We start from the raw sequence: 14,583 nt of genomic DNA, 5'->3' as shown, positions 1-14,583 counted from the left end.
AGATTGTTATATCACATATAACAGTGGAAGCAGCCGTTTCCCTATTGCTCGCTTTGCTTCTGCAGAGTTCTGGGAATTGCAGTTTGGAAAACCAAGGACCTTTCTAGCCCCACCGTAAACTACATTTCTCAGAATTCTGCAAGAGGCAACCAGACAATGGGGAAATTGGGGGAGTGGCGCCTGCTCAATAACTTATGTGAGCTTGTCATCAGACCCTTGCTTTTCCTTGATCACTAAACAGGCCAGTGGAACTGGTGGAGTCGGAAAGGGATGGGATTAATGCCTCCTTGCATCAACCCACATGCCACAAGGAGGCTGTGGTAAGGCCTCTTCTAAAGAAACCTTCCTGGATGAACTAAAGATGGAGCTAATCAAACACTTGACCCCCAAAGCTGACAGCTTTTGAAGTTTTACAATCAATGCTTGGAACACAAACAGATTCCCAAACAATGGAGGAAAACCAAGATTATTTCCATTTTAAAACCTGGTAAAGATGCATCCAAAGCCAAGAACTACCAACTAATCTTTCTTATGTCATCTTTATAAAATAAAGTATATGAGAGGATGCTATTAAACTGACTAGGCCCTGTTCTTGAACCCCAGCTTATTGCACAACAAGTAGGCTTCAGACCACAGAAAAACTACAGCTCAATTTTTTAACGTGACCAAGTATATCGAGGAAGACTATGAGAAAGGTTGTTTTCTGGGAACAGTTTTTGTGAACCTTACGACAGCCTATGACGCGATGCAACTTAGGAAATTGCTTCAGAAAGTCTACCATAATACCTGAGACTACAATTTTACAAAAACCATACAGATCCTCCTAGAAAGTGGCAACTTTTGTGTGGAGTTTCAGAGCAGGAAAAGTAGGTGGAGGAGGCTATAGAATGGTCTGCAGTCCAACTGGGCAAAGTGGGATGCACAATGCCAAGCAAATGGCAATAAACTGCAGAATTCTAGGTGTTGTAAAGAATTTGAAGGGACATCTCTTACTGAAGGACTGGCCACCTCAGCATACGGAGCTAGAATAGGCGGTGTATGCTGATCTAGCCCTGGTCACCCATGTAGCCAGTTGGCTCCCATCAGATGATGTTGTGCCAGCTCTGTGGGTGAAGGAAGGCGAAACCAGCACACCATCACTGCTGTGGCAACACAGGCGGCTTCCCGTGTTGCCTGTATCTATGTGAGGACGCCATGAGCACTCACACTTTACCCACTCCCATGTGATCACCGTCCCAGTGGGTGATATGGGCAGGGCAAGGCATAGGGTGGCGGATTCCCAACGCCTCGTGGCGAAGCGGAGCACTGCCACCTGTCACCAGCTGTCTGATAAGGTCGCTAGAGATCCCTAGGTCCCACTTACATCTATATATATAAAATGATAACGTTGTTTGCGCAGTGACTATAACAACAAAACTAAACATCCCAGAAATACGAAATTTGGCAACACAATGCAAAAGGCTTGCCTCCAGGTTACAACAACACAACCACACCACAAAACCACAATCCAGACCCACAAAACTCACAACAACGCATCATGCGATAACAACACAACTAAACGCCCCAGAAATACAAAACTTGGCAACACAATGCAAAAGCCTTGCCTCCCAGTTGTAACAACACAACCACACCACAAAACCACACAGGACCCACAAAACTCACAACAACGCATCGTGACTATAACAACACAACTAAACGCCCCGTAAATACGAAACTTGGCAACACAACGCAAAAGCCTTCCCTCCAGGTTGTAACAACACAACCACACCACAAAACCACAATCCGGACCCACAAAACTCACAACAACGCATTGTGACTATAACAACACAACTAAACGCCCCAGAAATACGAAACTTGGCACACAACTAAACACCCCAGAAATACAAAACTTGACAACACAACACAAAAGCCTTTTCTCCTGGTTGTAACAACACAACTACACCACAAAACCACAATCCGGACCCACAAAACTCACAACAACGCATCGTGACTATAACACAACAAAACGCCCCAGTAATACAAAATTTGACAACACAACGCAAAAGCCTTGCCTCCCAGTTGTAACAACACAACCACAACACAAAACCACAATCCGGACCCACAAAACTCACAACAACGCATCATGACTATAACAACACAACTAAACGCCCCAGAAATACAAAACTTGGCAAAACAGTGCAAAAGCCTTGCCTCCCGGTTGTAACAACACAACCACACCACAAAACCACACCGGACCCACAAAACTCACAACAACACATCATGACTATAACAGCACAACTAAACGCCCCAAAAATACGAAACTTGGCAACACAACACAAAAGCATTCCCTCCCGATTGTAACAACACAACCACACCACAAAACCACAATCCGGACCCACAAAACTCACAACAATGCATCGTGACTATAACAACACAACTAAACGCCCCAGAAATACAAAACTTCGCAACACAACACAAAAGCCTTGCCTCTCAATTGTAACAACACAACCACACCACAAAACCACAATCCAGACCCACAAAACTCACAACAACACATTGTGACTATAACAAATACAACATTTGACAACACAACTCATCCACCTCCCCAATCCCTACATTCACACTTGGCCTCCAAAAAAACAATTATAATAATAACAATGACAACAACAACAATAAGAATCAACACCATCACAGGCAAGAAACAGCCAGGCACTGAGGCTGAGAGGCCAGTCAGTGCTACACTGGGCCTACAAAAAACAATACAGTAGCATCTAACTTATCCAACCTTCATGACCACAACAACAATAACAATAAACACCTACACAGGCAAAACAAAAAAAAAGACTATTGTATCACAATAAAAATATAAACCGCACTCAGCAGAATCAGACATTACAACTAACAACAAACCAAAGACAACAGGGATCTCAAGCAATTATCAATCAACACGAAAATTGAAGAAGGTAACAGACTTCAAATACTACTACTAATGTGAGTATAAAGAAGGGTGGAGGTCACAGCATCAATACAACCTAATGTAGACTGAACAACACCACCAGACTCAGCCACAGCAACGCGTGGCCGGGCACAGCTAGTTACCATATAATGGAGTTTGAAATTGCATTCAGTGATCATTGTAGACTTGTATAATACAGTTTAATCAAATCCATGAATATTTAAATTTGCAGTAGTCAAACCTGCCAGCATGTATTTCTTCATGCAGTGAACTGTGAGATTTTCTATCTTCAGAGGCAGTGGTGGCCATGAATCCGGAGGGCACGGAAAGGCAAACCGACCCATGGAGGATCTGTCTTCCTTTTTCTCCCTTTGGTATTTTCCTTTTCCACACCCTTACCCTTCTTCCATGTTCCTGCCTACCTGCCACTCCAAATGGTGTTTGTGGGCATGAAATTAAAACCACACAGTGATCCTTGTTCCAGGGTAATTTGCTCTTTCATGTCACCAAAGTCCTGCAGGATGAGAGAGAAAGGGTGGGTGATGCAAATATTTATTTATTTATTTATTTGCGCCATTTATATCCTGCCCTTCTCACCCCAAAGGGGACACAGGGCAGTTTATAAGTATATATACATACAGTATATTCTATTATACAACTATATTGCTATATTATTAGCAATATTGTATGTAATATAAATATACAATCATAATAGTGAATTATAATTATTACATTGCATCATAATAATATTACATGTATATACAATATAATATTAGTATAGTATAATATTATATATTATTATATCATTAAATTGATACAGGAGACATGGTGGAAAGATGTCTTCCTGGCCCCGCCTTCTTCATTCTGCTCCAGAATGGCAGTTAGACCTTGGGGGGGGGGGGGGGGGGGGAGTGCTTCCATCTGATAGTAAAGGAGACATGGTGGCAAGATGAAATAGCACTGATGAAAAAAGTGGCTCCTGTTAATATGGTTGAAAGACCTGCCCTCATAGTTCACTGAATTTCAAGGTAAAGATGAAGTTTTATTACAGCTATAATGAACCTCAGAGCGAAACAGTGCATGTTGTCTTCATACTCGTGCTGTAATAAAATGTTTTAGTCTTTATCTAAAACCTAGGCAAAAATGTAGTCTTCTTGATGTTATTAAACTGCTGGCCCAATCAGCCCCAGCCAGAAAGCCAATGGGAGGAATGGTGAATCTTTTTAGTTTTTATCCAGTTTAGTTCCGAGACTTTATTGAACAACTCCCATCATTTTAAGCAATTCGCCACGAGTCCTTGAGTTGACACATATGTCTTCCTGGACAGATGACCAGGTATCCAAAAGGGAGAAAGATATTAGTATTGGGAGATTGCATGGTTGTAGGGCAATTGCAGCAGCTCTGCAGTTTGTCCAGGGATCAGGTAATGGCCTGTACTATACAGGCAGTCCCTGCGTTACAAACATCCAACTTGCATCCAACTCATAGTTAAGAATAGTGGTGTTACAACAGGAAGTGAGAAAAATCTATCCCTTGGAAGAGAAATTAATTCCTGAAAGAGTGATCATGGGGAAAAGGTGTCTTCACTGAAGCTTTGTCACCAATCCTGTATCACAAGACACACTCCTTCTCTCTACTTTGATGTTACCTTAACACCAACAGAAAAGCACAAAATAGACCACAAAACAAATTGTTTGAACCATGTAATATTCTTCCACTGCTCCACTCTGTGGCAACAAAGAGCAAGTCTCCATTTTCAGCATGGCAGCCCTTTAGATCCTTGAAAATCTGTGGGAGACCATCATAATGACTTATAATAAGGGTTGCAGGATTGCAATAAGGTAAGGTGGGTAAAACACAATGAACACTTAAAAGCACTATACAAATGTTAGGTATTACCCAAGCTTTTTATTTTTTTATTTTTTTATTTTATTTCGTGTCAAAAGCATTGCATAATAAATAAGTTTAAAAGTGATAAAATAAAGGAATCACAAACAGCTAAATAGTTTTGGACCAAAAGCAGGCAACAGCAATCACATTGTACGTAGCTTTAAACAACTCCTCCTCCGTGCATGAGGCAGGGCATTGTGGGCAAGCATACATATGCGGAGTTGTTTGTTCAGCTCTACAGTCACACAAGGTGGAAGATTCCTCCAGGTAGTGCCATCTTGCCAGGTTACCTTTTGATCTGCCCACTCTGCTTCTCAGTCTGTTTAGGGACTTCCAAGTTGTCCATTCTTGGTTTGCCCCTGGAGGCAGACCCTCATGGGGGGCCATCCAGTTGGGATTTCCTGCTTTAGCTGCCCAGAGGGACACTTGCTGTTGCTGGGGGGACATCAAGAGGAGTGGTGGTTCTCATGAAGCCTTTCCTTGATTTGAGTCTGGTGGGAGGAGGGTGATAGTCATGCAGTGGATGGCTTTCACAATGTTCGACCTTTTTTCTCTCACAGTTAGCAGCAACTTCCCGTCGCACGTCAGGGGGGGCAATGCCAACTAGCTTATAGAAGCAGCCTCTTTAGCCACACCGGTCCAGGTCCAGAAACAGAGAAGTTAAAACATGCAGTGATTGAGAAGTCCCATTGTACCCTGAAAACCAGACAGGAGCCAGTATAACACACAAGCGGTTTATTGAAGCATATATATACATATCGGGCTATATATTGGGCTCGGGCTGTGGCGCAGGCTGGAGAGCAGCTGCAATGAATCACTGCAATAAATCACTCTGACCAGGAGGTCATGAGTTCGAGGCCCGCTCAGAGCCTATATTTGTTTGTCTTTGTTCTATCTTAAAAGGCATTGAATGTTTGCCTATATGTGTAATGTGATCCGCCCTGAGTCCCCTTCGGGGTGAGAAGGGCGGAATATAAATGCTGTAAATAAATAAATGAATAAATATGCGCAGTTAGCGAAATAAGTCAGTAAGAGGATTAGTCCTTAATATGAAGTCTTTAGCAATTCAAAGCATCTTAATGTATTGTTTATGAGTAAGAATGAAGAGGAACTAAATATATGTAAAATTCAGAGGCATACTTAAAACACAATATAAATGAACAAACATCCTGAGCTTATTTTGTTTACAAGATATACAAAGATTCTGATAGTAGTCTGGCTTCAAAAACAGCTGGAGGGACCCTGGCCATCATATTCATTCTCAAAGGACAAACTTAAAAGGTGATTCCCTGACCTTATGACTATCTAAAACCATGAAGCAAATAAGAATAACACTCCGAATTAAAAGGGCAGATTGCACACATCCCTAAAGATTCACTATTTTTCAACTTGTGCCTAGTCTTGCCATACTGTTCTGTTCATACTGAAGTTGAACATGCTTCAGATAGTACTGGCCATCACTGCACTTGGGTAGATCCAGAAGATTCCTGCCGTCTCCCTATTGTTTTGCAAGGCAGAATGGATTTTTCTTCTAGATTCCTAACTAATCTGTCCTCTAAAGGCACATCAGTATTGGGTAGATTTGCCTAATCTGCCCTTAGGATCAGCCAGAGAATTGCTGGGCTGTCACCTACTCCATGTTGCCTCCAGCACTTCTCCTAGCTGTCATAGAATTTCATGAAAGCCCCTGGACATCACAGGCACTGCTGTTGATGTTAGAATGGAACACTCACATGACCAACAAGGATAGCGGGGACATGGGCATGAGAAGTGCAAAGAAAAGGTGGTGGCAGCAATGTCCATCTGGACAGTGGATTGGCCCAAATCAGACCCAATCCCACTGTCTAGACTGCCCTGAAGTGTTGGGATACTCCAGAGTTTCCACCAAACTTATATTTCTAAGCTATCTTAGAACAATGGATGGAAATCAGGGTGAAGGAAGTATGAAACCAGAATGTGCTTGACCACCAAACAATTTTCACTAAATGTAGAAAGATGTAACAGAAAGAAAAACGGAAAGCAAAGTCAGTAATAAAAGACCAGTCATTTATTATAATTTATTTGCACCATATACAAATGTATCCGTAATTAGTAAAAAAAATAGAATGACAAATGTGATATAACAATTAGAAGTTAGCATATTAAAAATAATCCATCATCATTTACCAATCATAACCAAAATGCAGATGGAAGGCAGAGAAGTATTGTTCTAAAAACCAAAATTACTAGGAAGTTGCCAATGCCTGGATGGCCCCCACAAGGTGTAGCTGGCTTATATATACTTCTATTAGTAAACCATGAAAGTGGATTTCCCTTTTCCATGTAGTCCCTGTGAATCCTCAATATGTATGATGTAGGTTTGGAAAACCTATTAAAGTATGAAGCGTTGAGGCATTATAATGTTCTGTTGTGGATGTACAGGAATCTCAGGATACGGTTATAAATAATCCTCTAAGATCTATTGACAAGGTTATTCTGCCAATGAAAGAACCAACTGGAAAATGATCATGGAGTGACCATTCAAAATGCTCTCATCCATCAGTCTGACTGATCTGTTTTCCCATTAAATACATGATACCCATCCATACACACAAACCTCAGCTAACTGCTGAATGTTTCACATCATCATTCCACAGCAATTAGATTCCTTGATATTTAATTAAAGTGCAATTAGATACAAATGAACTCCCTCATATAGGACAATCCATATATGTATTCTTTTCAGTAAACTGACTTTTTCACAGCTCTGACATAAATGAAAAATTCCCTTTCTGACCATAGTTTTCTGTGTCCTTTGGAAAAACAAATGTAAGGTTACTTGCATACCCAACAAAAAAGGGAAATAAGTAGGTAGAAAGAAATGTGCTTCTTTCAACTACAGGTGAGGAATACACTTTCACTTATAGGAGCTGGGGTAACATATCTCCTCCAATAATATTACGACTGTGATGCTTACCACAACTACCATTGTATTACACCAACCCCTTAGTAAACCTAAGAGTAACTATCTGTTCAAAGATCTTAGTGAGCTTCATAGGTAAATGGAGATTAAAACCTGAATCTCTCTCTTCCTGTTCTGACACTGCAAACAAAACATCATACTGGTAATATAAATACCAGAATACTGACCAGCTTATAAAATGTTGCTGTTAAACAGAATCACCTTTAGCTGCCTGCATTTATGAACAGCTTCAGCTTTCTCATAGGATCCTGCACAGAATGTGTGCCTTTGTTTAAGAAACATTGTGTAAGGTAATGCAAAACACAATGTGTTGTGTACACTCATAGTGCACTTTTCCTCTGATACTTAACATGGTGTGTATGGATTTTCTCCACCACACATTATTCTCACAACTGGACCAAGGTCATTTAGTGCCTTCAAGTGAAAACAAAAACCTTTTATCTCCAGTTCCAGTTCAAAACCCCCACCCTTATGCTGCCAACTCTCATGAAGGTACAGAAGCCAACAATGCAGCACCTAGTAAATGGACTGTAATATCCAAGAACAAATAAATACCACACACCTCACCTGGCATGTCCCAGAATTGGATGGGGACAATCTTAAAAATTATTTTTTAATGTTTTTAATTGAAATTCATTTACATACATAATAAATGAAATGGAAGTGTAGAAAATAAAAATAATAAATAGAATAGTATGATGAAAAGGGGGGGAGAAAAAGGGGGGAAGGGAAGTGGGTGGAGAATGGTGTGGGAGGAAAAGAAGTAGAGATCAGGAAGAGGGGAAAGTGAAATATAATATGTGAAATGGTCTTAAATATTCGCCGTATCTCACTTCTGATGTTCTAATTCTTCTATTTCCTATGTGATCTCAGTGAGCTTCTTCTCTGTCTGTCATGTATTCCTTAATTACTGTCCAATCTGTTTCTCTCACTGGTTTTCCTTGATGCTTCTTCATTAAATATGTTAGCCTATCCATGTTTCTTATTTCCCATATCTTTAGTATCCACTGGTCTATTGTTGGTATCTCATTTAATCTCGAAATCTTGGCAAAGACTATTCTTGCTGCAATCACCAGGTAGTTTCGTATCTTTTCTTCATTTTTTCCTAGTTTGAAATCTGTTATACCTAACAGGTATAGTTCTGGTTTCATTTGAAATATCTTTTTCATTACGTTCTGGCACTCCTCATGTATTTCTTTCCAGTATTTCTTTGTTTTGTTACAAGCCACCACATATGGTAGAACGAGTCCTCATATTCCTGACATTTCCAGCATTTTGTTTGTATTTTGTTGTTGTAGTGCCCTAATTGTTTTGGTGTGATATACCATATTGTATTGGTTTTCTTTCAGGTCTGTGGCATATGTAAATTTAAACTTCCTATTCCATATTGTTTCCCATTCTTAGAAATTCTGAATGCAGTCATCCATTACTGCTACCAGCATCATCCCAGAAAATGCCTACCTCCTCAATGTTTGTTATTACAGGATAACACAACTATCCAGTTTTTTAAGAGGGCTATTTGGGGGAGAATAAGATGTCTGGTTTTTTGGCAAAGAAACATGATGATCGTCAGCATGTTTGGAAAAAGAAACCACAGGCTTAGTTTGGACAGGAGGCTCATTATCTGTACAAACACTTAAAGGTGTTATGGAAAGTTGGCGGGATCGTCTGATAGTGAGGTCTTGAGGGCAAGGCAATGAACCTGCTTGTTTCCCGCTGGAGTTGATTACAGAGGTATTCAGGCTAGTATATTGTTGCTGTTGAATGGAAGCTCGAGGCTTTGAAGGTTGACTAGCAGAATTATTACAAACAGATAAGTGGTTGGAATATGGGCTTACAGTAGCATCTACAAGTGAAGGTGGTGAGTACGATGAGGTGGTTATGGTAGCACTTGCACTAACAGGTTGTGGTTGATCCACAAAAATTGGAGGTTCAAAAAGCAGAGAATTAGGATTCCTTTTCCTACTAGAGGAAGTTTCCAAGGGCTGGAAGAGCTGACTAGTGGAGCAAGCACCATGTGAAATGAACGGCGCTCTGTTTGTAGTAGATACCAGAGGATTCCAATCAACGTATTGTCTCTGATAAGCAGATGCTGGAGGCTTAGGCTGTGTGTCCAGAGATGTTACTATGAAGCTTTTATTCCTTACTACCACAACTGATCCAAGCTGCACACCATCCTGCTGTGTATGGTTATAAGATTCTAGCTGCTGGACAGTCTGGGAGATGTTTCTAGAAGATGGAGATATGGGATATCTCCTTGTTGAGGATGTAGGGTTTTGGGCAAGCTGCTGGGTGTTGGATGATGTCTTCACTGGAGAATAGGCATCCACTTGTGGGAGAGTACAAATGTTGCTCCATTGTTCTGTGCTTTCGGTGAGATGCATTGTCGGATCATATCTAATTGGGAGCACATGGGGTGGCTGAGCAAAAGGAGAGCTCTGAACTGTAGGGTTCTTAAACTGGATCCCGGAAGGATATCTAGAAACTTTGATATAGGCGGGCTTGACAGGGGAAATCTCTGGCATCTGGGAAACCAACGGCACAAATGGATAGCTCACCGGCTGCGCCCATGTTCCAGAGTTGTAAGAGGCAGAATGAGAGGTGGAAGGCACTGAGGCATTGTTGGCAGAAATACAAGGGCTATTAAGTTGTGTGGGCTTCATATGAAGACTATTTGGTTTCAAAGGTTTACGTGAAGCTGTGACTTGGGCATATGTATGACAGACTACAGGGGGCTGAGGAATGACCGGAGCTCCCATTGGCCTGGGCTTCTTCTTCACATTCTCTTGCACACAACCTCTTGGTTTAACTACTTGGTGGAGCAAAGAATCAAGGACTGGGTAATCCTCCTTGCTGTCATCTCCTCCAAGTTCTTCAGAATTCTAGAGAAAAGAGAGAGAGAAAGAACTGAAGTATGGGAAGCACAGACACCTTTGGAAGCATAGGCTTAAGGTAAGATTTGGAAGCTATCATAGGACCAGCTTTACGCAGAGCACTGCCAGAAATGAGTCACTTCCTTAATTTTAGATGAATCAAGTTGACCTGAAAGATCCACCAATTTAACTCTGGTTCTCTCGTGCTCCTGCAAAAGATTTGCAGGGTGTTTTGTGTGTGTGTGTTCTTGGTGGCTGTACTTTGAGGAGAACACCATCATCCTTGTTTTTTGGCTTCCTGGGAATGGTCTGAAGCTGGGGGTTAAATGGGGTAGGGGATGCCACAAGAGCCTAAAAGGGGGGGGGGGCTTGAGAACAGTTACCTCTTGAGTCAGTGACACTGTTCTGGGCTGTGAGAGACCAGGGACAACTGAAGCTTTTTCCATTGTGGCAGAGACAGGCTGACCTGCAAAGTCAGAAAATTAGGCTCAGATGACAGAGAACTGGAAATGCTTTTGATAGTAGAGGAAGTACAACACTGAAAGAAGCTGCACAGGATTCAAAACATAGCAGTGTTACTCTGGAATATCAATATAGAAGGGGATCTTGTAGCACCTTACAAACTACTTAAGAGAAGTTGGTAGCATAAGCTTTCACAGACTAAGTCTCCAATGGATCACCCCACTGAGTAGTATCTCTCATGCTCAGGTTATGTCACATCGACACTACTTTTGTAACATTGAGTACATTATCTAACTATGTCCTTTAAAAATGTGGATCACATGGCTATTGGTTTTCTTACTGAAATATAGATGTAACTAGCAATGTAAAAATTCAGGTGAGAAGAGAAGTTTTACTTTCCCCTGTTAATGGGGAATATGTTGGTTCTTTTGAAAAGTGGGAAAACAATCCGAGATATACACAGAACAAAAGACTATATACCACCTTACCTACCAGATTTTAAAGATGGCATTGCACGGGATACAGATAGCAGCCTTGTTTGGACTCCATAGCTTTTCATACTAACAACATCCGGCATTTCCTGCAAACGTTGTTTGACAGAAGCAGTGTTGTCCATTGGGAAGTGCTGCTGATAGGTGGCACTATAGGCTGCACGGAACTGGAAAAGTGACATGCCTTCTGGATGCAAGGCCAGGATGTGAGCTACTTGCTGCTTCAAATCATCCTGGTCCTGTGAAGGTTCATCTTTAGTCATTTTGGATTTGTTAGACGGTTGCCTATCCAACTGACAAGATACCTCTTCCATGGGTGGTGGTCCACACAGGCATACATTTGGCTTCTGGTGTGGACCATTGGAAATAGACTGGCCTGAATTGTTAGGCTTGGCTGGTGATGCATTATGGACCTCATGAAAAGATGGAAGTGGGATACGCATGCTGGAATGGATCGTATTCTTGACTTGGTGTGGTGTGGAAGGAGCTTGTAAAGGCAGGCTCTGGGACTGAGATTTGCTTGCAGTAAAATCATGGGCTGTAACGGAAGACTTAGAGACACTTCCAAAGCCTAGGGGAAGAGAGCACACCGTTACTGCAAAGTCAGCTGCTGGGGACATTTACATAAAAGAAAATATGATAGTAGTCCATCTTCTAGCCAAATTCCCCAAGTTAAGAGACAGTGGGAAAAAAATGAAGCAATCTGATCTATGAGATTGTTTGTGCCACATAAATAGACGATTCTCTATTACAGTCCAGATATCTAGCAAATACAAATTCACAACACAAAACACAACACATTAGATAAATTAAGAACACAAGGAAAAATTTGTGAAATCATACAGGCAGAGCTTATTTCAGATAGTTTCCCCCATATAGAAGTTGAACTGTTCTTTAATCATGGACACATCGAACAAGAATTTGGCAATAACCAAATTCACACAGGGATTTGTGTCTTTTAATTAAAAATGAGATAAAATTGAGATGATGCTGATATTCCTCATACCAAAAGGTCATGTCTCTGCAATAACGTGAAAGTAGAATCCATGAAACATATATTTCTCTTGTGGTTTGTACAATCAGGGCTGGCAACATTAAATAAATCCAGGCAGGGTCAAACTTCGGCCCTCCAGGTGTTTTGGACTTCAATTCCCAGAATTTTAGTACAAAATTCCAACCATTATGCTGCATAATCCATTAATGGCATAAATACATATAAATCAAAGGCACCCTATAGATGGCCACCACTAACTTTATACAGAGCTGTAGCACTAAACCAGATCTGATGGAAGTCTACAAGGCTTTCTTTTCTTTTTCTATTCCTCCTCTTTTCCCTTTTGGTTCCTTTGGTCCTGACTTTTTAAACCATAAGTCCAACGGCAGAACTGTTTTTTATTGATGTATTGTTTTTACAAAGGACTCTGTGCACTTTTTAGCAGAGCAACAAGATAAAAATGCTTAATAATTAATTCCCAGAATCTACCTGAAAAGTTCAGGGAATTGGTTTCCAAAGAAATTGACATTTTTAAGCTCTGGCTGTGCAATAAATCAACAATTGTCCATACAATTTGAAAGCAGAAATTTCTACCATCCTGCTTGGGACCAGAAGTATTTTGGATTCTTTGGGGTCTTTAGAATACCTGTATTTGCATATATATACATAATGAGATATCTTGGAAATAGGATCCAATTCAAGCATAAACAGCAAATAAACCTTACACACATAGCCTGGAGGTAATTTCATACACAATATTTTAAACAATTTTGTCCATGAAACAAAGTTTGTTTATATTGAACTATCAGAAAGCAAAGGTGTCACTAACTCAGCCACCCATATGAATAATTTTGGAAGTTGAAGTATTTAGGATTTAAATTCTGGGTAAGGGATGTTCAACCTATATCCTACTTCTCCAAGAATTGGAATGTAAAAAACCAAGGGTTGACCTCAGACTCTGAAGCGACCGCAAAAAGCTGCTCTCAACCCACAGAAAGTTATTTTGGAGTTAACAAAACTTTTGGCTGTCTCGATGAGAAAGAAAAAGAGGCAGCAGAATGGAAGCACATATCTTTGGAACGCTTAAATTGCCATCTTCGGTGCTCTGGGGAGGGTTTAGAGCCCTTTCTGAAAATCTACAGACACAGAAATTATTTTCAAGTTTGTCTAGTATTTTCTCTTTCATTTCCTAATTTACTGCCATGTTTTTAGGCCAGCTAAAATTCTACAAAGGACAATCTGACCCCAAAAAATTAATGAATAACAAAAAAAAGCTATTTGTTTTGTTCAAACAAACAGGTATTACCCAAGGTATAAATGGACTTTAGACCAACATGCCATAGAACAAATCCACCTATTCAAGTATCTGGAAATTATTTTTAATGAATCTCTTTCCTGGGAATGTCATAGGGAAGCAGTGAAGCTGAAAGCCAAGAAAACAACAGGGGCTCTAATGAAATATTGCTACACTCAGTAGCAAAGTGTTGGCACAGATGCTTAATATCGCAAAAAAAAAAAATCTGTGTCTTAGATACTAACACTTGTAAAGCCTTGGAAATGTTGCAAAACAAATTCTCCAAAAACTTTATTCTCTCTCCATTGGAACTCCGCAGCATTTCTGTGTACCAAATCTGGATGCCCGTCGGTAAAAAAAAAGCAGATTTTGGCCAATTAAGATACTGGAAACAGATTGCCACTCTACCAAACAACCTTCTTCTAGTATTATTTTACATGGAATATCTAACCATCAACATCTGAAATCAAGCCTAGAAAATCTCCTACACAGCTACAACCTCCCTGAGTTGAATTCTGCCTTGGACATGAATAAGAGGCAATTAAGAGACTGGCTATTTTGGATTATTGGGTTTCTGATTGATTGCAGATTCCTTCTTGAGTTAATCCAAAATATTCTCTCCTGACGTTTAGCCCACATCTATGACAGGTATCCTCAGAGGTTGTGAGGAATATTGGAAAAG

General features: G+C 40.5%; 1 protein-coding gene across 1 annotated transcript in view; it reads right to left on the bottom strand.

The window, feature by feature from the left end:
- Window positions 1–6,850: 6,850 nt before the first annotated feature.
- Window positions 6,851–14,583, bottom strand: part of LOC103279780 (uncharacterized) — a 30,056-nt gene continuing 22,323 nt past the window's right edge. Inside the window, exons 15-17 of the mRNA XM_062957219.1 lie at window positions 11,615–12,184; window positions 11,044–11,126; window positions 6,851–10,669 (exon numbers count right to left, since the gene is read on the bottom strand). Of these exons, the coding sequence (XP_062813289.1) occupies window positions 9,266–10,669; window positions 11,044–11,126; window positions 11,615–12,184 (2,057 nt within the window). The 3' untranslated portion in view covers window positions 6,851–9,265. The remainder of the gene's footprint in view (window positions 10,670–11,043; window positions 11,127–11,614; window positions 12,185–14,583) is intronic.

Source organism: Anolis carolinensis, chromosome 6 (assembly GCF_035594765.1).
Source record: "Anolis carolinensis isolate JA03-04 chromosome 6, rAnoCar3.1.pri, whole genome shotgun sequence".
Lineage (NCBI taxonomy): Eukaryota > Metazoa > Chordata > Lepidosauria > Squamata > Dactyloidae > Anolis > Anolis carolinensis.
The sequence above is the reverse complement of the archived record's forward strand: the minus strand, read 5'-3'. Positions and strand labels throughout refer to the sequence as shown.